Below are 24,524 nucleotides of genomic sequence, written 5' to 3'. Positions count from 1 at the left end.
TTCCACATGGCACGCCCTCCCCGCCGTATTGGCCGAGTATTCCTCAGACCCAAGTGAGAGTGCGAAATGAGCATGGACGCGACATTCCCAACCATGTACAAAATTACCGTGAACCTCCTCGAGGCAGACACCTCCCTTCATAACCTCCTCCTGCCGCACCTCCACACTGGTACCTGCACCCCACACAATGACCCCTGACGGACCAACCAAAGACGGCCCTTAACATAAGGCTGCCGCCATTTACTTGGTTCTACAGGGTCGAGGGGCAGTTCAGGGTTAAAGGCCTAACAGACGAGGTGTTGAAGGCAGACATCAGTGTCAACGCCCTCCCGGAGGAGATATACAGGAAGGGTTGCCCCGCGGTTAATGACGACACGCCGGGTCCCCACCACCTTCCAAGAACTAAAATCCACTCTCATCGACCCACTCCTCCCCTGCCGGTTCTCCGGAGAACTGCCCGCACCTCAACCTCGCCTCAACCCCCTGACAGAGGGGAAACCTCTGGAAACATGGCATGCCCTCCAGGACCTCCTCCTCCTCCCCGAGACTGACAGCAGCGCAGGCGCAAAGAAATCAGCTTGTCGAGGAGATCTTCCTCCAGCAGCTACAACCGAGGTCCTGTGGGCAGATCAGATGCGATACCCTGCTGGCTGAGGGTTTAACCAGGGCAGCGAGCAGCTGACGGATCTCCACGAAGGCAGCTGCCGGGCAACCACGCCACACACTCGCCAAACCGCCTCTGCCGGAGGACCTCTACCACGGAGCCTGTCAACGTCGTCGAACAGAAAAGGCAGTCCCACCAACAGAAGAGGGAGGGGCCGGGCTTTGCTATTACCATCAGAGGTTCGGGAGAGCTGCCCGGAGATGTGAAGCCCCCTGCCCTTTCTTCCTTTCAAAAAATGGAGGAGGTGGCAGCCAACCGCACAGGCCGCCATGGCAGCAGAAACACCCAGGGGCCCCTTACCAGTAGGGTTCTACGTCCGCGACACCATCTCCAGCAGGATGATGGTCAACACTGGAGCTATGTGTTCAGTGTTTCTGCCTTCAGAAGAGGACCGCAGACACCCGCCAGACCCGCCTGACGGCTGCGAACGTGTCCCCCAACCTCTCCTATGGCACCAAGCTCCTGTCAATCTCCATCCTTGGCCGGAGGTACAGCTGGGAATTTATCATCGCCGACGTCAGGACCCCACTCCTGGTGGCGGACTTTCTTGCCCACTTCGGACTGGCAGTCGATGTCGGCCGCAAACGCCTGCTGGACACTGACTCCTGCCAGTCCCTGCCCTTGTCGCCAGGCCCCAAGGAGCCTGCCATCTGTTCCGATGCGCCCCACCAGTACAGTTCCCTCCTGAAGGAGTTGCCGGAGGTCTTCAAACCCAAGCTCCACCAGATGCCCAGGGCTCCTGCCAAACACGGGATATACTACTACATTAAAACGAAGGCCCCCCGACGCACACAAAGTTCTGACAGCTTCCCCCGCAGTGCCTTCAGGAGGCCAAAAATGCTTTCGCTGAGATGGAGAGGATGGGCATATGCTGGAAGTCTCCCAGCCCATGGGCCTCCCCCCTTCACATGGTGCAGAAAGCAGACAGCACTTGGAGGCCCTGCAGCGACTACAGGCGGCTGAACCTTGCAACAGAGCCCGACCACTACCCCCTGCCAAACATGCAGGACCTGACGGCCTCTTTCCACGGGGCCAAAATATTCTCAAAAATGGATCTTTTAAAATCATATTTTCAGGTACCAGTAGTGCCCGAAGGCATCCCCAAAACTGCCATCGTCAAGCCCTTCGGGTCCTATGTCTCTGCCTTCTCCACCTTCGGCCTGAGGAACATGGGCGCGACCTTCCAGAGGTTGATGGACAGCATCTTGGGGGACCTGGACGTCTGCGTCTACTACGTCGACGATACCCTAATCTTTTCCAGATCCCGGCAGGAACACCTGCGACACATCCAGGAGGTCCTGCAGCGCCTGCAGGAAACTGGCCTTGTCATCAGGTTCGACAAGTGTACCTTCGGCATCGAGAAGGTGGAATTCCTGGGCCACGAGATATCCCCCGAGGGCGTCCACCCAATGTCGTTGAAGCCGTCGAGAAGTTCCCCACCCCTACCTCCATCAGGACTGTACAAGAATTCCTCGGGATGGTCAACTACTACAGAAGATTCATCCCGGGGATTGCTCACACCATGGCCCCCTGACGGAGGTCCTCAAAGGACATCCAAAGTCTTTAGTGTGGGGCTCTGTCCAGCAGAAGGCCTTCCTCCTGACAAAGGCCGCCCTCGCCAAAGCAACATCTTTGGTCCACTAGAACCCCAACTCTCCCCTCCAGCTGATGATGGACGCCAGCGACGTCGCCTGCGGAGCTGTCCTGGAGCAAGTCAAGGGGACCCCTCAGCCCATCGCCGCCTTCAGCAGGAGGCTAAGCCCCACTGAGTCCCGCTCAACACCTTTGACCGGGAACTCTTTGCAGCATACCAGGTGGTACGGCACTTCAAGTTCCTCCTGAGGAACGCCACAATTTGGACCACCACCAGCTGCTGGTCCACGCTTCACGTAGCTGGGGGACACATGGTCCCCAGCAGCAGCGGTACTGCAGCCATTGCAGAGTTCACCTGCACCATCAAATACCTCCTTGGCAGAAAGAACCCGGTAGTTGACGCCTGAGATCGAGATTGACTCAGTACAGCTCGATCGACTACAAGGCCCTCCCCGAACAGTCTGCTGGACCCTGAGACTCTGCCTACCAGCCGCCACGTCGCTGAAGTGGAAGGATGTGCCCTTCGGCTCAGGGAGGATCAACATTGCTGAGCGACGCTAGCACCGGATGCCCCCGCCCCTAGTGCCCACCCCAGACGCCGGCTGGTCTTTGATGTCATCCACAGCCTATCCCACTCCCTCTCCTCCGAAGGACAATGCCCAGCTGCGATGGAGTAGTTCATCACAGCATACCGGAAGAACGCGATTGCCTGGGCAAGGCAGTACAGTGTCAAAGCAGAGTAGGAGGGCACACCGAATCTGAGTGAGCAAGTTTCTCCAGCCAAGTAGAAGCTTTCACATCCATGTCGACGTAGTGGGTCCTTCCCCATCAGAGAGCCAGATACCTCTAACAGTCGTTGATCGCCCACCAGGTGGCCCAGTTACGCCATGGAAGAAGCCACCTCCAGTGGTGTCCACCAATGTTGTCGAAGGTCGAAGTCGCCGATAGTTCTCACCCCTACCTACATCAGGGCTGCACAAGAATTCCTCGGGATGGTCAACTACAGAAGATGTCCTCAAGGGACATCTCAAAATGAGTGATTGAGAGCAAGTGTGAGAACAATTAAAATATTATATAAAATTAAATTGAAGATACAGAAATAGTGGTAAAAAGAAAATGTTAAACACTCTCTTCAAAAGTCCCAAATACTGTATTGCAAAATCATTAGAGATTCTATAAGACTAAGATGTCCAGTGCAGACCATTTTGACGTTGACAGTGAATTCTAGAAGTAAAAAAATCCATGTAAATGTATTTCATTCCAAAACAAAAATAAATCAAATGTCAGAGTTTTAAAACCTGAAGGAAAAACATTACTCAAATATACAAGTGAAAGCAAAGATTGTGAAGATGAAATATCTCAACTCCAGTGTTCAAGAACACAAACACCCCAAAAATAGTTAATCAGTAGTAATTTACTTTACAGGGGAGCATTAATGAACTTAATAAGTATCAAAAGAAATCCTGTGACCATTTGTGAGGGCATGGGCATGGCTCTTGTAATTTCACCTAAAGAGTTAATGCCTAGAAACTTGCAACTGACAATTGAATTTGGTGTGAGTGGCAGTAGGTCATAGTGAGACATAAGAAGTGAGTGGTGTTAGTGATCTCGTTGGAGAGCCCCTTTTCATTATCATAGCAAATATTTAACTTTTTGTTTGGCTTAAAAAATTTCATATATGTAGTTGAATTATAGTAACGAGATTGGCTCTGTGTACCTAAACCCTCAACGCTATTGCTGGATACAAACGTGAGTGGTTGAAGCTCTTGGCTTCCATAGGTTGTTTCTTGTTATGGAAGGATTAGATACAGGTTGTCCAAGATCTTTCAAACAAAGCAGTCAGCCCTGGGCAGATCAAACAAGTTAAACATACATTGATTAATGCTAAGTTGTATAATTAATTTATATGCTCACAGCAGTAAGAAAAATTGTTTGTTTCAAAACCTCTGTTCTTTCTCGTTCAGTGACTGAAATGGAGGAATTTATTTGACAGCTCTGACTTAACTTCTTTGGTTATAAAACTTGCAATTCTGTGAATTATAAATACAGTATGCCAATAATGGATCCAAAAAAGTAGAAGTAGATTTAATCTTATGAATATCTTACATTAACAGGCCTGTTTTTGGAAGTAACTTTGTTTTTTACATATTTTTAGGTGCTCTTAAGGTCTACCAACACAATCATGCCAGGAGTACCAGTAGGTCTTTCACGCAGAATTAACAGTTTGAAGGAGAGATCGAAGCTTATAGCAGATACCACGAAGAGGACTGTTCCTATCACAGGAAATGTTACTTGGCCAGGTTAGTCAAGAGCTGATGTTTGTTATTAAAATTAAGCTTTTTCAAGGTAAAGATTTTTATTGATAGGAGTAGCTTGTTGAAACTAAAGGGTCTTATTTTAAGTATATTAGAAGAGCGATGATGCAATATATGGATGTATACTCACTTTATCACTTGATTTATGAAGCTGATGCCCACATTGTTTCATATGAAAACATTAGCTTAAGGAAATTGCAAGAATATGGTATCCCACATTCTGGTAGTACTAAACATGTCTACAATATAATCAATTTTCCTTATTGGTAATACATGTTAACAGTCTTGCTTATAACATTTTCCCACATCCAAGGTAATTTAACTAGTATGAAGCCTATGTAAGGTGTTAGAAAATTATTTTCTACTTAAAGATTATAAATGCAGTTTACAGTTCATGTACTGTAGTGGCAGTTGTAGTTTTCAGTAAATTGCTTACACATCATTCCTTTGCACATTTCCATACTTCATATTGTAGCAATAGGTAACAACACAAGCATTTTTCACAGTTTTCATTTTCTGAGAGAGAGTTTAGACAAGGGTTTCTTAACATTAAAACTGTAGCTTAGATAACCCACCAAGGTACCAGGGAATGAACTGACTGATAACCTGCACCCTTATTTATAGGGGTGTCATGCCATACGACTAAACTTTCCTTTACTCTTCTGTTGTTGTATACTGTAATGTTAGAATAACTTTTTTTGTCTCATTTTTTATTTGAATGCTCCTTTTTTTTGTTCAAAACTCATCTTTTTCTTCAATTATGATTTGCTCAGGTTTGAATGTGTGTCATCAAGATTTGTTCAGATTTTTAAAGTTTCTTTTTCAGTTGTGATGTGATCAGATATCCATCATCAAGATTTGTTCAGGTTTTTATAATTTATTTTTCAACAGTGATGTGATTAGAAATCCATCATCAAGATTTTTCAGGTTTTTATAATTTTTCAACAGTCATGTGATCCAGCATAACTGTTATGAGTAATGTTTAGTAAATGTTCATCTAGACTAGTGTTAGCTTGATGGCTCTCATTTTATTACAGTTTTCACTAATGGTTAGTGAAATATAAGTAGTACAGGCAGTCCCAAGTTAACAGCAGGGGTTCTGTTCTGGCCGAGCACCAATAACCAAAAATTGTCATTGAAGCCATAAGCGCCGATAAACTGCTTAATGGTGTTGTTAACCGGTTATCGGCACCGATAAACTGCTTACCGACGCTGATAAACCACTTACCGACACCGATAAACTGCCTACCAGCACCAAAAATCTCTTACTGGTGCCAAAAATTGGGTTAACAACATTGTTAACCGATGCTGCCAATAAGTGGGGACTACCTGTATTGTGAATTTAGCATGTATATCTGGCAGTTTCAGGTTCAGATTTTAGGATTTGGCTTGGCAACAGTGCTGTGATCTCCCATGTGCTGTTGATTTGTATTTTTTAATGTTATACTCATATTTTTTCTATTTCACATAATGTACCAGTTCGTTTTTTAAGATGCATGTAATAAAACTTGAGAAGGTGTCCAGTTCTGGAGAGAATATGTACTTGAGTGTGGCTATGGTATTTAGCGGGCACTAGGAATAAAAGACATCAAATGCATCAGTTTTAGTTTTACTGTAGTTGAACTCATTCAAACACCAACATTTCTTGCCCCTTTGAATTTATAAAAAAACTGAGTGCCTTTATAATTCTTTCAGTTGAATGTTATTGGTATGGTACAAGGCCCTTATGAAGACTTTAAATAAAATATGAAAAATTATAGTGAATATGGTTGGTTTGCAAAATATAAAATTTTCATTTTTGTTGTCACTGAGATAAAAATCTACCAGGCCTAAGCTGGTAAGAGGTATACATCCTTTGCTTTATATAGAAAAGTGGTACCAATGTTGCACCCATTCATGGGACTGATCCTCTGGGAGAGGACTTTGCTTCTTGAGGAAGGAGGTCCAACCTATCTCTGCTGTCTACTACACACTGCTCTGCTGGACAGTCCCCGTGTGCCTGTAAAGTTCACCCACATCCAGTACTGGTTTTGAGTTGGAAGCATGCATCATCTAGGGTTGGCTCTCTGGCACATATTGCGAGTTGAGGTTAGGACTTCAAGGAGCTAATTACTCAATGAATTATCTGCTGAACAAAGGAATGCTACCTACATACTAAACATACGGTGACAAGTGATGCCATGGGCAGGAAGAGACAGAACAGTAAAACCTAGTAAAATTTACCAGATGTTTCAAACTACTCTCAGAAAGGAACAAAGGTAATATGTAGTTGAATTAATGTGAATAACATATCAGACAAATTGCAAAAAAAAAAGAAAAAATTTATCCCGAAAAAGCAGCTCTGAAGACGCCTGTACACAATATAATCACACAGAAGAATGGCTCCTTGTGGGATGATGGAGCTAGGTCTGGGCTTGCTTAGTAGTTTTTCCTTGATATTTATTCATTTGGCATGACTGAAGAACCGATTTTCCCCAATGAAGCTATCTATGGTTGATGTGTTTGTCAAGAAAATTTTAATTTTAGTATGGTTAAGTTAATGAAGTGCATAGCATAATTCACATTTTAGCTGTATGTAAATACAACTAGGACTTGTTTCAGCTGGATGTTGTACTTTATCATAAATTTCTCTGTATCAGGTAAAAGCATCCAGTATTTGCAAATTTTGCAATGCTTACTTAACTGATTCATATCCTCTTATCATCTGATAGCCAAGGTAAAATTAAAGTTAAAGTGTAGTAGCAATGAGAAGAATATTTACATATACAAGGGCTTGAAGATCAGCTACTCAGTACTCTTAGGTTTCTTGTTTTATAATCCTCTGTAAGCCAGTATGGCTTTGCCCATACAGTATTTCAGTTTCCACGTACAGTAGTGCTTTCTGCATTTAATATGTATTGTATTCCATTTTTATATTTATTATATCTGAATCATGCTTTAGTTAATGTGTACATGATGTTCTGTACATCAGCGTAAGCTTTGTTTTAGGTTAACCTGTTAATTACAGATACAAGAGACTTGAACTCCACCTAACATGTGTTAACATAATTTCTGCTAAGCTCATTTATACATTGCAAGCATATTTTTAGTTCAGTGATGCCCGTCTAATTGTCTTTGTCCTCAGTGCAGCCATTTTGAGTGGGGTTATCAAGGAATATATCATGCCTTGGCAGAATTCAGATTTACTGAACTTCTTGGCATCATGATATATTGAGAGTAGCAATTGTTTTGACTTTTAAAAAGACTTAAACTTTTGCCATCATAAACTACTGAGAAAAACTGATTCAAGTAGTGATTGTTTTGATTTTTAAAAAGACTTGAACTTATGCCATCATAAACTACTTAGAAAAAGTGATTTAAACAAATTTTCAAAGCCATTTAAGATCTACCATGCGAATTTTAGGGATGTGTTTTAAAGAATTAGCCGGTGGAGAAAGACCTACATAAGAGAGTCGTTTTTTTATTCTAGACTTTGGATCGTAATATTACTGCTCACAGTCTTGCATTGTTTTTATTTTATGTTTTTTTATGTGTTGAAAATTACATGAAATTGTAGAATAGAATGACAGAGGAAATAAATTTTCCTTTCATTGCAGCCAAATTACACTTCAGAAGCCTGGATTCTGCAAGCTCCAAGAGTATTAACGTTGTTGACGATGTGATTGGACACTTCTTGCAAGTCAATGGATTGCCCATCAATAATGATAATTTGGCTCTCTTGGACGATGTTCGTGTAATTTCACGGTTGAATTTTTCACAAGTAGAAGTAAAGGTAAATAATTTGCATTGCTGTCAGTTGTATTTGTAGCATTGAAAGCACAGATTACAGGAAATTTTCACTAGGATATTTTTTTTTTCCTGTGTCTATAAGTTATTGATTAATGGTTAAAGGTTTAAATTGTATTACCCAATTGTAGATTATCATCAATTCATGTAAAGGATTTTTCTTTAATTACAGGCAGTCCTCGGTTATCGGCAGGGGTTCAGTTCTGAGGGTGTGATAACTGAAAATCAGTGATTTTCAGTGCTTTTATGGCGATTTTCCGGGTTTATCGGCGATTTTTGGTTATCGGCGCCTCTGTTAGGTATGTATCGGCGCCGATAAGTGGAAATCTGCGATTTTTAGCACCGAAAATTGCAGATTTTCGTTGTTAGAAAAGCACCGTACAACCAGATCGCCGTTAACCGAGCCTGCCATTAATCGGGGACTGCCTGTATTTGTGAAATTTGGGGCTGGGTAAGTTGAAGGGAGTGGAGAGCTGTTAGAAAACTAAAGGGAACAAGTGAAAAGTGAAAACAGAAAGAAATGCTTCATGGTCGAATGGATGCTACAAAAAACTTTTAGGCCTTTAGTGCCAATGACAGTGTTAGAAAGTATACATTGTAAGTGATACCTTCATACTGGAAGTAAGATCTTTAGTTTGAGCTAGTTGTTCAGTACATGTGTTGGTCTGCTCTTTCAAAATTATACAGTAATTCCGAAATTATTCACTTTACTAAAACCTGCACTATGCAGTTATCAGTTATCCCTACTACTGCTATTGCTACTACAACTATTTTTTTTTTAAATGGTAGACGTGCAAGTAGACTGCATAACATTGGGTGGATGTGTGGAGCAAAGATTGAATGCCCTGGAGTGGAAGGGAAAATACCTCATCTGATGTGAATTTCCTGAGCTCACTTTACATCCTGATTAGCTTATTGTTTATTGAGAGGTGTTGCAGAAGGAAATAGTTACATGACTCGGGTGTGAGTGGAGGGAATTGCTTGTAGAATCTCTCTCTGTCCCATGACTTCCTCTCTTTGAAGTGTGCAATCTGAACTGTATTGCTAAATGAGGTGTAGCTCACATCAGTGTTCCCTACACTTGTTGGGTTTATGTTTTTGTAATGTGTGTGAAGCTAAGCTAGAGATATTGGATTATTTTAACAAGAGCTGATTTCACTCCCTTGTTATTACTGAGAATGGCATGCTGCAGATGGCCCCCTGATACAGCATACAAGAAAATGGACACACTGCAATCTTACATTTAAGAAGTAGGACAGTAAAAACTAGAAATGATTTTTGTTAAATAACAAAAAATATTAGGTCCTTGTAATAACCTCAGTAATTGATGCCACCAGTGTGGTAACTTCTGTAATTAATGCCACCATTGTAATAACGTGCTTAACACTGGCACTACTAAAAGGACTTGTATGAGGTCTGAGGGCCAAAATAGTTTGATACTAAATTTAATACTAAATTTATGATGACAGGATTTCCCCTTGACCAAATATTCGAGGCTGCTTGTATGTCAAAATCTGCATCTGCTCGTTTTCTGCCGCAAGTAAAGTGATATGTTGAAATGTGTGAATATATTACATACTCCTGAAACAAAAAGTCAAGGTAATATTAAGTTGGTTTGAGCTTAGTCCCATTTTTTACTTTTATTCATGATTTTATCCAGTGTAGAGAAATAAGCAAATGAATTGAAGTGATTAAATATCTACGTGTTGGAGTTAAATTATTGTTCTGGGGAGCTATTTAAAGACATCTATTGACAAAGAGTGATTCAGTGATGAATTTGTTGTATGAAGGCAAAATGAATACTTCCGTTTAATTGCTCTATGGTTACTCTCATTAAAACTGTAGCATACCGACTTAGGAAGTTCCCAGTGATAACAATTTTTTCTCTGGCCACTGTTTTTGGTCCATACATTAAGAATACTTGCATACCTATATCGGAAAATTTAAATTTGTCCTTTCTTCAATATGCCTTATCTCTTTCACATCTGTAGCTATTCCATCTTGAGCCTGTATTACAACCCCTTAGGCATATTCCACTAGGTTTAATTTTCCTGTTAGCAGACTCTATATCTCTTAAATTCCTGTATGTGTTCACATATTTTCCTGCAGGCATCATCACTAACTATTTTTTCATGCTTTTGCCTAACATTGTACTCACGTTTACTGAATGTCTTTCTTTGTGGTTCATTTTGTTTGACAGATCTTTGAACTGCTTACGGGCCAAAAAGATGTTGGGTTGCTTGAGTCATTTTAGTTGAAAATACATTTATTTTAATGCTGTAACTTTTTGATGGGTTCCTGATGACGAACTTACCACTTAACCACTTATCCAGTGGACATTATTATTATGTAATTAACTCTCTCTAAAGATTCAGAATCCATACGGCAAAACAAACCAATAAAATACAAATTTGTTGTAAAACTATAGAGCAGCAAGTCTAAAGAATTAAAAGTTCTTAAACTTCGCCAGTACTTGTAAATTCATCCACCAGGGAATCAGAGCTAATTCAGCTTTGGATAAAATTATAATTGATGGGTCCATCATGCATGGTAGAGGTTACTGAAGCACCTCTCCTTTGTCCAGTAGGAGAGAGGGGTGGTAGTTCAGAGGCCATTGCATATGAAGTTTAATTCTGTTGTACCTAAAGTACTGATCAATTACATATGCCAAGGATGATGGTATATTGTTCATTGCTAAAACCATTCACTAAATCTTTGAATGAACAGACATAGATATATCATCCTTTTCAAATACTGTAATAAGATTGAAGTGTGAGAGTAATGAACCTTCATAGTTATGAAATAACACATCCAGGCCATGCGCAAATCAATTTACAGTATACATACTGTATTGCAGTAAATCCCTTGCCTAACCCAATTGTGAGAAACTTTAGTTTACAAGAGTACTGAACACAATTGCATGATATAGCAAGAAGAGTATTTGTAGAGGGGAAATTACAACGAAAAGAAAAAATCCATTGTGGCTTTGTAATGAGATTTGCCTGTGTGTAACCTTTGACTGCTGGCTTAGAGAAACAGTGGTAATACAGTATGTATTAAGATAAATGTGGGTTCTGTACTGTAAGTCACAAAATAAGAATATTTGGCTTGGTTTGATTCCTCAGGCTCTGCTAACTGTATCTCTAGCACACATACAGAATTATAATACTGTAGTGATACCTGGTTGAAAGATATTACAGTACCTACAAATTGGATATATAGTAAGGTACATGTTTTGAAATTTTCCAATATTGTGTGGAATTGGTTTTGGTAGCTCTCCTCATGGAGGCTAGCAAACTTTTGTCCTGGTTATTACAACCTGTACATTTAAAGATTTATCATTTTTTTCAGGCAGATGTCAAGGCAAATTCATTAGCAGGGCACCCATTTACAGAATATGTAACTCTCTCAAGGGAACACACATTTAAGAAGGATGTAATATTTGCGGGAAATTTTGATGTTCAAGAAGTTAATGCTGAAAAAATTATTAGTGAGACAGTTCCTGGAAACCAAAGATATTTGTCTATTGGCAACATCAATTTTAAGGGTAAGTAAGACACTTGTCACCACATGGTATGGTTAGTAACATGGCTATATAGTAACTTAATCTTGTTACATGTCTAAGGTACAGGCAGTCCCTGGTCATGCCGGACCCGGCTTACAACATTCCGAGTTTACGACGCTCTTCAAATGTATTCATTAAAAATTATTTCCCGGGTTACAACACATGTTCGGGGCTTACAACACTGATCCGACGGAAGAAATATGACTCAAAAATGGCAGAATGGTAGAAATTTGGAGGATTTTTTATAAACTTAATAAAGTGCAGATTACGGCGTTGTCAAGTTACCCAAAGGATTAATTGTAAGGTTTTCTTACGATTTTTAACGATGTCTCGGGTTACGCCGTTTTTTGGCGTAAACTGCAGCGCTACAACAGAACCCCCGGCGTAACCCAGGGACTGCCAGTATACTGTTCTCAATTTGGTAAAGTGAACAGACAAAGATAGAGATGGTTAAGTATATGGTAAGAATAGAAGGGGAATACTTAGAAGAATATAAGTTTGCAATTGGCAGGAGGAAATGCATTGAGAATGCTCAGAAAATCATGGGGTATGGCCATAGATGGAGACAGATCAGGTGAAGGTCCAGGGGAGAAATTCTCAACACTGAATATAAAGCTCACTTACGTCCTTGGTTTTATGGTGAAACAATGGAATTTAACCCTTCCTTTTTTGCTCTTGGTTCAATAGATATCTCATGGCAGGAATCTAGAGAAAATCGGCTTAAGCTTATGCTGCTCCCTAGACTTGGTACTGAAATTTCACCTGCTTATATGTTTTCCTTTGTATAATTTCTGCCGTTTTGTCTACTTAGCATTCCTACCATGAAACATCTATTAAACAAGAGCAAAAAAGGAAGCATTAAATCTGAATAAATTTCACCTTAAAACCAAAGACATAAGTGGGCTTTCTATTCAGCCTTAAACATTAGATAAGTACATTACAAACTACTTCCAGTTTTCTGTCCATTAAACTTATTAGTTAGTAAAAGTAATGGACAGAAAACTAGGTATGAACTACACTGAAGTATTTTGTAATGTATTTATTGAACACTTCAACAAAGATATATTTTTTGAACAGTTACACAAGATAGTAAGACTAAATTTTGTAACATAATAATCAACCTGTTACATTTAAAACTAATAAAGTTTGTTTTTCAGCTTTGTTTTTATGTAGGGAATTATAAAATGAATCCAGATACAGGAAAAGTATTTTAGGGTGTAAATGATGATTAAACTTTGACATATTTATTTGTATACTCACCAAATGCTTTTATTTTATATATCTCAGAAGTGACTGGTTATTTCCAAAAATAAGACAATTCAAATTTCATAGTAAGCATCAGCTTTGTCATCTTTCTTATTACACTCAAGTTACCCATCCAGTCACCATGGAGATGTAACATCCCTTTAAAACTGTGTAATACCAATCATGGAACAAGGATGCAGTTGCCTTTTTTACTATTCTATATGAATTAAATTCAGCATTGAACAGTGTCATGGTGTAGTTAGAATCATGTACCTCGTGTAATTGGGATTTTAGATTGATCAAATAACGTTTTTGTTTTGCAGATTATGTAAATAATAACTACGGTGGTTAAACATGTTGGACTTCATAAAATGGTGTGCACTCACTTTCTGTAAATGTTTTCCTAATATTATAAGAGTGAATAGGTTTCAAAATGGCACATCCATGCCTGATGATTCTTCAGTGGAAGTAGGAAAAACTGACAAATTTATTTGAGGGAACTTTGTGAGAGAAATCTATGGCACCCAAGGCCGTATAGCATCACATCACAAAAAATATCACACAGGTTCATTATCTTGATATCTAACATTAACTGTTATGATGGTGCAAAATAACTTTTAGTACCTGGCCTGTGTAGCTCAAGCCATAATCGTGTCCAACATTAGATCGACCCTTTTTTTTTGTTTGCTTGCCAGTTACTAGATTTTTAAAGAAAATCAGTTCATTAGGCAACTCCTCCCACTTAGGTGTACAGTACTGCATTTCAGTGTTACTTGATCCTTACCTATACAGTTTTGGATTAAATGTTTACCTTACCCCATAATTATTGATGAAGCACAGTGAATGCTCTGCATCTGAACACAGAAATGTGTTTACTTTGCAGATGACTGTAGCTCCAATGCTTTTGTTATATATAGAATTTAAAGTGATGACTGTTAAGTCTTCGAGGAGATCCTTATGTTGCATCAGATTCACAGCTAATGGGCTTCTGATTGCATTTGAGGATATTGCACATTTACTTTCACAATTGTTGTTTAATGAAGCATGATGGCCTGGATTTTCTTAAGCACTGACCATTTAATGGTAATGAATACTGGTATTTTACTGCTTTTTCTTGGTTTTATCACAAAGTACTTGTCTGAACTTTTGTATCTGTTTCACTGTTACTTTTGCCTTAAATTTCTAAGTAATATTTTCAAATGAATGTATAATAGCTTATTTTTTTTTCCAGATTATATCCATTGTTCTTCTGCTTCGGCTACTAAATTAGAGTGTCAGACTCTTAATGGCATCAATGTCACTAAACTTCAAGAGGATATCATTATTACAGGGGAATATAATTTTGTCAGAGGTTTGTAAATAAATTCATCTTTGTTAGTTTCTTAGAGGTTTGTAAATAAATTTATACTCGTTAGTGTCTTTGTTCTAATCATGGAATTTTGATATACGTACTGTTATTTGTAACTCACAACCACATAAAAATAAGAAATGCTGCAGAATTAGTGTAAATTCTTTTTTCATTACGTTAATTTAGATTAACACCTTGATATCATATTACAAACTTACAGGAAAGCTAGAAGTTGATGGTAATTTGACGTACAGAGGTAACCTTCAAAGTAATGTTATTGGCAGTATTAACCTTGAGACCCCATTGAAACTGAACTCTTTCAGCCGGCCCAAAATATCTGGTAAGGAAAACATGTTATTTAGTTACATAGCTTATCTTTGTTTATTACCAAGAACTGAAGTTTTGTTCTGTATTGATGAAGTAGTCCCCTGTAGGGGAATGTTGCCGCCAGTACACCTTGCATGGTGCACTGTAGGCATTATTTGAGGTTCTTTGCAATATCACTTCAGCCCCTAGCTACAGCCCTTTTAACTCCTTTTACTGTATCCCTGTTCATATTATTTGTCTTTTGTCTTACCTTCCACCCTCTCCTAACAGTTGTTTTATAGTGCAACCGCAAGGTTTTTCTCCTGTTACACTTTTAAAACCTTCTTTACTTTTAATTTCCTTTCAGCGCTGAATGACCTAATTGGTTCCAGCACTTGGCTCTTGGCCTAAATTTTATATTCCAGTTGTAAAGCAGTCCATTTTAATTATTTTAAAGGTAGACTTACCATTCTAGAAATTGAATCATTTTTAATGTATAGGTTTTGCTCTTCTAATGATGAGTAGAAGCAATACATTAAAATTATATAAAGCAAATGTAACCATTTTTGTAAGCGGTGTAGTAGTGATCATGGAAGTGCTAATAAAACATTTAACATATATTGCAGTGGTTAGATTTTATGGAAATAGGCTTACAATAGAACCCACTTTTTCGGAGGGATAGGTTCCAGAACCCACCGCGGAAATGCAAAATCCCCATCAAAAATGCTTATAACTGCCTATTTTAACAGTTTACTGCCTAATTTAATAGTTCAAACAAAAATACACCCCAAACCATCATCCCAAAACACCCAGAGTCATCTTATGTTACCCTCCTACAACTGTTACTCATAAGTATATAAACCCCTAAAATGTATATAATTGACTATTTTAACAGTTCATCGCCCGACTAGTTCAAACAAAAATATACCTTAAACTGTCATCCCAAAACACCCCAATATCATTTCAAAGTCATCTTACAACATTACATACCCACCTACAACTGTTTGACTTAAGTATCCCTTATAATTAAGACATGCACATTTTCTACCTAACGTAACCTTGTACATCGTCTACTGTACTGCGCATAATGTACAGTACATACATTTTATTGATATTTTGCTGTGTTGTAAGATTTTGAAATGTTTACTGTGCAGTACGTATTTTAGGATAATACTAATGCAGTACAGAGCATATCTAAAATACATGGGTAGTTTATAACAACGGGACACTTTCCTCCAAACAAAATGCATGTTAGTATTTTCTATCATAAATGTATTTGTACATAAGCACAAATACATTAATGACAGAAAAATTATTTAGTACAGAGAGTTCTTCTTTACATTGTACTCAACCTAGTCATTTTGTGGTTAGTCCTCACCATCCCATAAATTTACTAAAAAATTCTCTCTCTCTCTCTCTCTCTCTCTCTCTCTCTCTCTCTCTCTCTCTCTCTCTCTCTCTCTCTCTCTCTCCCTTATATCAGTACTGTACTGTACTGTGCATATCCTTTTTAATGAAATATCAGTTACTGTACCAGAAACATAAAAAAACACGAAAATAAACGCATACAAATACACGTGTTGCTATATTTATTTTGCTTTGATTTATTGCACCGTATTTCATTACAAGTTTAGTTGACACTGATTATCACACACATTATAACAGTACACAGGAGAATATTTTATCACTGTTGATGTTTCATCTCTAATCACTAAAAATATTTCAAATCCGAATTTCATACATAGGCAGCACATTCTTACTCTCTTCCCCAGCTATAGTTTAATGGCGCCTGTCAAGTCTTGTTCCCAGCTAGTTACTGTGCTTAGACTGCGATGTAAACACATCAGTTTTCTCTCTCTCTCTCTCTCTCTCTCTCTCTCTCTTCTCTCTCTCTCTCTCTCTCTCTCTCTCTCTCTCTCTCTCTCTCTCTCTCTCTCTTTCAGTATATCTATCCTTTAATGAAAAAACACAGCACAATATCAATACGTTATTTCACTTACAGAGTCCATTTATACAGTACTGTGCTTAGACTTCGATATAAACACTCTCTCTCTCTCTCTCTCTCTCTCTCTCTCTCTCTCTCTCTCTCTCTCTCTCTCTCTCTCTCTCTCTCTCTCTCTCTCTCTCTCTCTCTCTCTCTCTCTCTTAGTATACATATCCTTTAATGAAAAAATTCAGGATTAGTGAATGCACAGTGCTGCTCTACAAAAAAAAAGTGAATTAGTGATAATTTTATGGATATGGTCGACAGAAAATTTCACGAATTCATGAAATTTCCTGCGTAAAATTGAAAGATGTGACAAAGCAAAAGCATGAAAAAGTGAAGCACATGAAAGTGGGGGTCCACTCTATTCATATTTCTACTTAAATAACTTTTCTTATATGTTCTTATGAATTTATTTGCTGAATAGAAGGCAGTGTTTAATAAATGTTTCTCACCATGGTCTTGGTTTTTTATGTTATAGGAAGTCATAGAATCCTGAGCATCAAAACTAATTGGTTGGAAGGACAGACCATCAATGGTATACATGTTCCTGAACAGTTACTTGTGAATAGATCCGATTCTTCGTATGTACTGGAAAAAGCTAATTTTCCCAAAGTTAGCGCCCAGTCTATCTTTGTCGAGTCAAATTTGGACACTATAAAGGTATGTATCCTTATCTGTATTGCTTCATTATGTTAGTACAAAGGGTTCACCCATTTTTGATATCTTAAGTTTATACCGTATATGCAATACGCTGTCAAGGCAGTGTATTCTTTGCAACCTATGGATTCAGGCACATCTTGTGGGGAATAAATTTACCTATAAAACATTTACAGTATTATAGATCTAAAACTTAGGGCAAAGCTCTCAGCTTTGGAAATCTCGGTAAGGGAGCAAGATATTTGAGAGATTAAATTAACCATTGGCTTGTATTGTTCATGAGGATCTCTTAGTCACCTAGCTCCAATGTTCATTCTGTGTGTTAACTACCACGTGAGGTACTATTCTTCTTAAACTAGCTGATGATGATACTTGATCATCTGTAGTGTTAACTAATTACTCAGTCACTTAACAGTTAGTTTTCAATGCTTCCATCGTTCCTAACCAATTTGGGTAAAATTCTTTAGAAAAACTTTTTTCAACTATTGAAAAATGTTTGAGGTATTTTAAAAAGAAAGGAAGATGTTTTATCTTCTGTTTATATATTGTGGGGCAATTTTCCTCATTGGATGTACATCATGATCATATTTATGGTGGTGTGTTTGGGTCTTAAACTATTATTATACAGTGTTGATAAGATAGAGATAACAGGAAACTACAAATATGATTAATGATCATTGGTTAAATGATGACTAGAAATATTGAAGGTTATGAAATTGTATTTTTATACAGTGTGTACCTCTGTGGTTAAGTATTGTTAATAGTACTACCACTGCTACTACTGTACTATCAACAAGAAGTATTGACTTTAAAAATGTACAATTCAACTGTAATTACATAACTTTATACCATCTTTGGTTTAAAATTTGGTAATATACATACATATAAAGTACAGTGCAATAGATTTGACGCAGTACTTTATATTTTTAGGTTAGAAATGGCAGTTTGGATGTGATGAAAGTTAATGAAGATCAGTTTATTACCTCTCGAAAAGCTTTCAAGACGATACGCTTGTCATCGCAGTCTCTGAGAAGGAATAAACGAGCAGCATCAGCAGAAAATCAAGTGAGGGACAAAAGTTTGGTTTCACCTGACAATCTATACAAACATTTTGGTTGGGATGAAAGTTTAATTCAAGTGGCAAATTTTGTGAGATGTGAAGCCGAATTGAGTAATCTAGTGAAGTTACTACATACGTCTTCAGGAGGAAATATTTTGATACCATCATGTTATTTTGATTGTTACCAAGTTTTGAAAAAGCTATATTTACCTCATGTCAACACTCACACTGATGAACTATTATGTGCAAATTGTGCAATAAACAGTAAGAACAGCTGGAAACTACAAAGCATTCCTGTTAGCCAAGATGACATTGACAGTGTTACTTACAACGCTAAGCTTTACAAGTCCCTTTTAAAAGAAACTCTGAAGGAGGTTAACTTTAAAAGGAATATTTCTGTGATGTCCAAGATTTCTAAAGTTAACTTGATCCCTGCCGTTAAAAAACATTTACCATTAATGAAGTTGTTTTTGTCTGTATTGCACCAAATTTTTAATAGTTCCAAGATAATTGAAGAGAAAAGTGATGTTTTATATTTCTTGTGTGATACTGTCCGTCAAATTGGTCAGTACCCAGCTATAGTTAGAAGGCTTATTGGTTCTTCAAGCAAAGCTGCACTTTTTGAAAGAGCTCTGATTGATCTGGTTGTCATTCAGTTTTTGTCAAGTGCTCCAGAATATGGTGATATTTTCCACTTGTTAAGAAAACCACCCAGTTGTCTTAATTTTGAAGATAAGACATATTTTGTGGGTGTTAGTAAAATTCTTCAAGAATTTCAAGATATTGTCAACAGTACCAGCTTGAAGACTTCTATAAGATACAAGAGAGACCCGGAGGATGAAGGTAAGATAACAAATTTTAGCACTGTAGTTTAGTATTTGGGAAGTTTCTATTTCTTCTATTCAGCCAATCCTTATTTTTTTCCTTATATTTATATATGCTGAAATACAGACAAATTGTTGCTGTTAAAAGTCTGTGGAATGATTTGTCTATTCTCGGAAATCAGGAATATGAATTTATCAATACAGTACAGTAAACCCCCCGTATTTGCGGGGTACCCCCCCCCCCCCGCAAATAACTAAAATCCGCGAATACTTAAAATCCCTCGAAAAACACTTAGAACTGTCTATTTTGATATTTTAAACACAAGAAAAACCCTCTAAAAATGCTTATACCTGAGTATTTTAATAATTTTATCACAAAAAGTGCATTTAGTCATGAAAATGATATGAAAATACAGTAATTAGCGAATATTTCTCAGTGAAAAGTACTGTGAATGGGCGAATTTTCCGTGAATAATGTGTAGATATGTTCCACAGAGAAATCCACGAATACGTGAGTTCGCGAATCATGAGAACGCGAATACAGGTGGCTAACTGTATACATATTTATGTGTATTTATATACTGTACTATTTATATTTAACAAGAGATGTCAGCACCATTGACCTTTGATGTTATGATGCCAGGGAAGCTAAATCAAATCTACTTGACTGAAACATTCCCAGCTGTGTGTCTTTAACTTTATTAGAATTTGATTGCATTTGATTCTCACCCTGGCAGCTTAATTTCATGTAGATTACAGTTTAGTAAAAAAAAATATCATCCAAGACTGAAATGGATGAGACAAAAGGTAAAAGCTGTTACACACACACACACACACACACACACACACACACACACACACAGCGTAAATGAAAGAATCAGGAGGGATGATTAGTATTGTAATTTTGCCAAAACCAGGGATTAAAGTAGCTAAACACACACTCTCTCTCCAGAAATGTAGAAATGGCATAAATGAAAGAATCAGGAAGGATGAATAGTATTGTAATTTTGCCAAAACCAGGGATTAAAGTAGCTAAACACACACACTCTCTCCAGAAATGTAGAAATGGCATAAATGAAAGAATCAGGAAGGATGAATAGTATTGTAATTTTGCCAAAACCAGGGATTAAAGTAGCTAAACATTATGTAAAAGAAACTCAGAGGTTGACACAAATTAGAGTGGAGAAGCTGAAGCACCAATCTATCCAGTGATGGAAAGTGTGGACAGCATTAAAGAAAAGGATTGCACTTTTGAACTGTATGAAGAATAGAATGGTTATTTGAGAAAAGTCAGTCAGAAGAGTAGAACCATGAAAACTAAAGAATGAAGTTGATAAAAAATATCAAGAAAGTGTCAACATTATATAGAATCTTAGGAGTGACTGGTAGAGACTGCTGAAAGGAGGTCTATACAAAAAGCAGCAGAAATAGTGTACAGTACTTGGGTGACAGTGGGGGAGGGTTGTAAAGATGTACAAAGGGCACATGAAGAGAAGAAGAGATCCATCAAGCTCTGGTAGAGGACAGGTAGGGAAGAGTATGGAATTGTGTACTGTACAAGGAAAAGAGAGATGGTAAAAGGCAGGCTGATGGCAGTGGCAAAGGAGAAATGGGAAAGATCTGTCAAAGGGAAAAATTGTACTAGAGATGAGAATGGAGATGTTAGAGGAAAATAGAGAAATATTGGAACAGTGGAGGTATTATTTTGGAAGAGGAAAATAGAGAAATATTGGAACAGTGAAGGTATTATTTTGGAAATCATCTGAATGAAGAAAATGAATATTGTTAGATTAGTGGGACCATTAAAGAATTTAACTGCTGAAGAGGTTAAAAGGGGATCTTGGGAAATAAAAAAACAATAAGTTCCAGGACCATTTAGATTAACAAAAGACTTTATAAAAGCAGCAAAAAAGCTTGCCAACCATGAGCTTATGAGAATATTTTAAAACTGACAAAGTAAGAGATAGGGCCAGAAGAGTGGGAAGAGAAGCTTCCAGTAATGGTATAAAAAGGAAAATGGATTGCAGCCCAGTGCTAAAGTTGCAAAGAAATATGATAAACCATTTACAGTCTTTTAGCTGAGAAAGGAGTAAAATGTCATACATTTCATGCCACATGAGGAGAGTCTTGTATAAATTTTTCACGTTTCAGTGAGAGATTTTAAATTTGCCCAGGCAAATGCTAAAGATGCCCTTAGTCATTTTGTTTGCCATGATCAGACATGCTCCAGATGGATTTAATTTATAAAATCCAGTTTTATATTATCCACTGAATTCATAGGGACATGTTTGGTTTGATTTAGGAATTGGCAAGGTTTTTGCCTTTTGTGTAAATCCAGGAAAAAGGATGTACAGACACTACCTTACTTAGGAACGAGTTACGTTCCGGACAGCTGTTTGTATGTTGAATTGTTTGTAAGTCTGTTTAAGCACAGTATGATATAAAGTCAATACAGTACTGTGCATTTTTTCATCCTAAAATGCAATACACTTGTACATAGCCTACAGTACTTTATATACAGAATAAGTGTGCAAAACAAAAGTTAAAATCATGGGAGGCAAAGGGGCCACTCTGAGCTCTGAACACAATTTTAATTTACAATCCCATTTATTTGTATCTCTGGATGTTTGTAAGTTGAATGTTCGTAAATAGGGTGGTGTCTGTTATTAGTAGTCAGCGATAGGGGTCAAGTGTTAGAATAATGTGGTACCTGGAATTTAACTACCTTACTGCAGTGCAGTGTGGCTTTAGGAACGTGTATTTGTCAAGAGTTTGCTACTGAAACAGTCTAATTCTCTGTCGGGGAAAAGCATGTTACCACTTGGAGATATGACACACTACAGTACATGTACTGTTGTGTAAATACTTTAGTATTTATACTTTTTCTGAAAGCCTTTTTTTCCATGAAGATTTCATATCCAAGTAGGTGTTACACTGTTATTTATTCAGTGTCAAAAAGTAGCAGCCCCAAATTAGCATGTTCAGTGTTACTGTCTCTGTAAAGGCAGTTGGATATTGAATCCCCAAAAATATATTCTGTAGGTTGATTGTTGAGGATTTTTCCTCCCCTTAACTTCTTCAAAGTAGGTAGTATCTGAGGGACATCATCTACAAATTGATAATTAGGAAAGAAAATATAACTTGAAGTTTTAGACAATAAAAGCATTGATGGTCCACTTCTGTCAGCTGAAAGCTATCAGTCACTCTCAGATCTGTTTTTAGTTAATTTGGAATAGTATTTAAACTGATTTTCATGGTTTCTCACTTGTCTAGTTTGGAAATAGTTTGAGGGTGTTCCACGTATTAAGAGCATTGTTTCACAAAACTAATTAGGCCACAGAAAGCTATACCATTATGAAAGTGTACTCAGGAGGCAAGGTTTTCACTTCTTGCCTCTCCTCATGAACTGAAAACCTAAAAAACTATTCATAATACCGAAATTCAGATTGCCACTGGAGCTTCAGGTCGTCCCTTGTTGATAATGTAACGAAGGATCTTGGTCATATTCCCTTGAAATTCCATTTCATTGCTTTGGTGAATCAGAGTTGGATTAGCTTATGAAGACTCCCAAATTCCCCTATAGTTTTGTGTGTGTGTGTGTGTGTGGTTTTGGAGTTCATACTCAAATGTCATATTATAGTATTCATTTTCCGTTCAAGTGAGTGAGATTTATCTCAAAGCTGAATCTAACCATCACTTCTGAGGTGTTATATCTGCATTTGAGTCACTACCTGAAGTTTACCAGATAATACTTAATGTAGATTGGTTTAACTGATAAAAAGATTGAAATTGCATTGTTTCAGAATATGTTTTACAAATATATATTGGAATTTGATAAGTGGCATATTCCAGATGTTGAGATAAAATGATGAGGGAAATTTTCAGAATCTTCAACATTTTCAGTCATTCTAACTGTAATTTACTTGATAAAGTATAAAAATAAGTAAATAATGGAAATACAAAAACCTTTAGGGCATTTAATGAATTTACAGAAGACAAAATTTAAAAATGTTACTTAACTTACTCCGAATTTTAATTTTTTTTAGTGTGTGTGCGTATGAGGAAACACAAGTGAATATATTTAATGTGTGCGTGTGTTCCAGTGTAAAAGCATATGTCTGTGTTCAGGTTTTAATTTCCATTCATTCGTCACCACGATGAATGACTTTCGTATTTGGTCTCAGTGCTTCATTCTAATCCTTCAGGCCAGCCCTATGAGAGCTGATAGTCAGCTCAGTGGTCAGGTTAAACTATTGTAATGATGATAATCCAGATGTTGAAAGAGAATGGTACTATTTGCTTATTTCATGGACAAATATTTCCACTACCCTTCTGCTTTTCAATTTTAGTTGTAGAGTATGTATTGCACTTTATTACTGTAGTCGTGCTAGATGAAATTTTATTATGTATTTTAACTCATTGGGGGTTAATTAGTATAACTGCTACAGGTCAATTTTTATGGTGTAGTTACCTGCAAAATAATCTTTCAAAACGGAAAACAGCAGTTACTGCATTTGGTAGTGTCTCACTGGGTATTTAAATTCCAGGCTATTCCCCTAGAGGTTGCCACTCATGCTTTGTAATGTTGTTGTGCTAGGTTTTTCTTTTACTTATTGTTATGATTTCACTGCAACAGCATATTTTACTATTGACACCTGCACTTCATTATACTGTATATGTACATAAATATTTGTTGGATACCGTATATAAATTATTATTATTAGACTAATTATGAGTTGTTTGACATAAACTAATCTCTTATAAAATAGTTCCTTTACTAATACTTACTGATACTACTTTTGTCTTCATGTATAAGATTTGCTTTGTGACACTTAAATAACATGTAGGTGTGTAGGGGGTACTGTGTGGTACTGAAGGTTAGCCCCACTACCTGGCTACATCATGGTAGCCCGCACGGGTGTGTTGTGGGGGAAGGCGCTGAGTGTCTGTGCCTCCACACACTATGGTGAAGGTTACTGAATACTTCCATAGCAATAATACCACCCATACAAGACATTTAAAAGGTGTGAAAATTCTGATGTATAAGCACCTTGTGTGATGTTTAAAACCCACATACACAAAGCCTGAATGATGTGTTATGACATGTCAAACCAGAACAATCTCTCTGACCACATGGGTATTTTTTTCCCAGTTGTAAGAGAATTGTATAAACA

General features: G+C 37.9%; 1 protein-coding gene across 1 annotated transcript in view; it reads left to right on the top strand.

Moving 5' to 3' along the window:
• The window catches only part of LOC136838477 (uncharacterized), a 57,780-nt gene that overhangs the window by 20,569 nt on the left and 12,687 nt on the right, over positions 1–24,524 (top strand). Inside the window, exons 12-18 of the mRNA XM_067103440.1 lie at positions 4,413–4,557; positions 8,169–8,344; positions 11,710–11,905; positions 14,400–14,519; positions 14,737–14,856; positions 17,288–17,469; positions 18,397–19,369. Coding sequence (XP_066959541.1) covers positions 4,413–4,557; positions 8,169–8,344; positions 11,710–11,905; positions 14,400–14,519; positions 14,737–14,856; positions 17,288–17,469; positions 18,397–19,369 — 1,912 coding nt within the window. The remainder of the gene's footprint in view (positions 1–4,412; positions 4,558–8,168; positions 8,345–11,709; positions 11,906–14,399; positions 14,520–14,736; positions 14,857–17,287; positions 17,470–18,396; positions 19,370–24,524) is intronic.

This window comes from Macrobrachium rosenbergii, chromosome 5 (genome assembly GCF_040412425.1).
Source record: "Macrobrachium rosenbergii isolate ZJJX-2024 chromosome 5, ASM4041242v1, whole genome shotgun sequence".
Lineage (NCBI taxonomy): Eukaryota > Metazoa > Arthropoda > Malacostraca > Decapoda > Palaemonidae > Macrobrachium > Macrobrachium rosenbergii.
The sequence above is the reverse complement of the archived record's forward strand: the minus strand, read 5'-3'. Positions and strand labels throughout refer to the sequence as shown.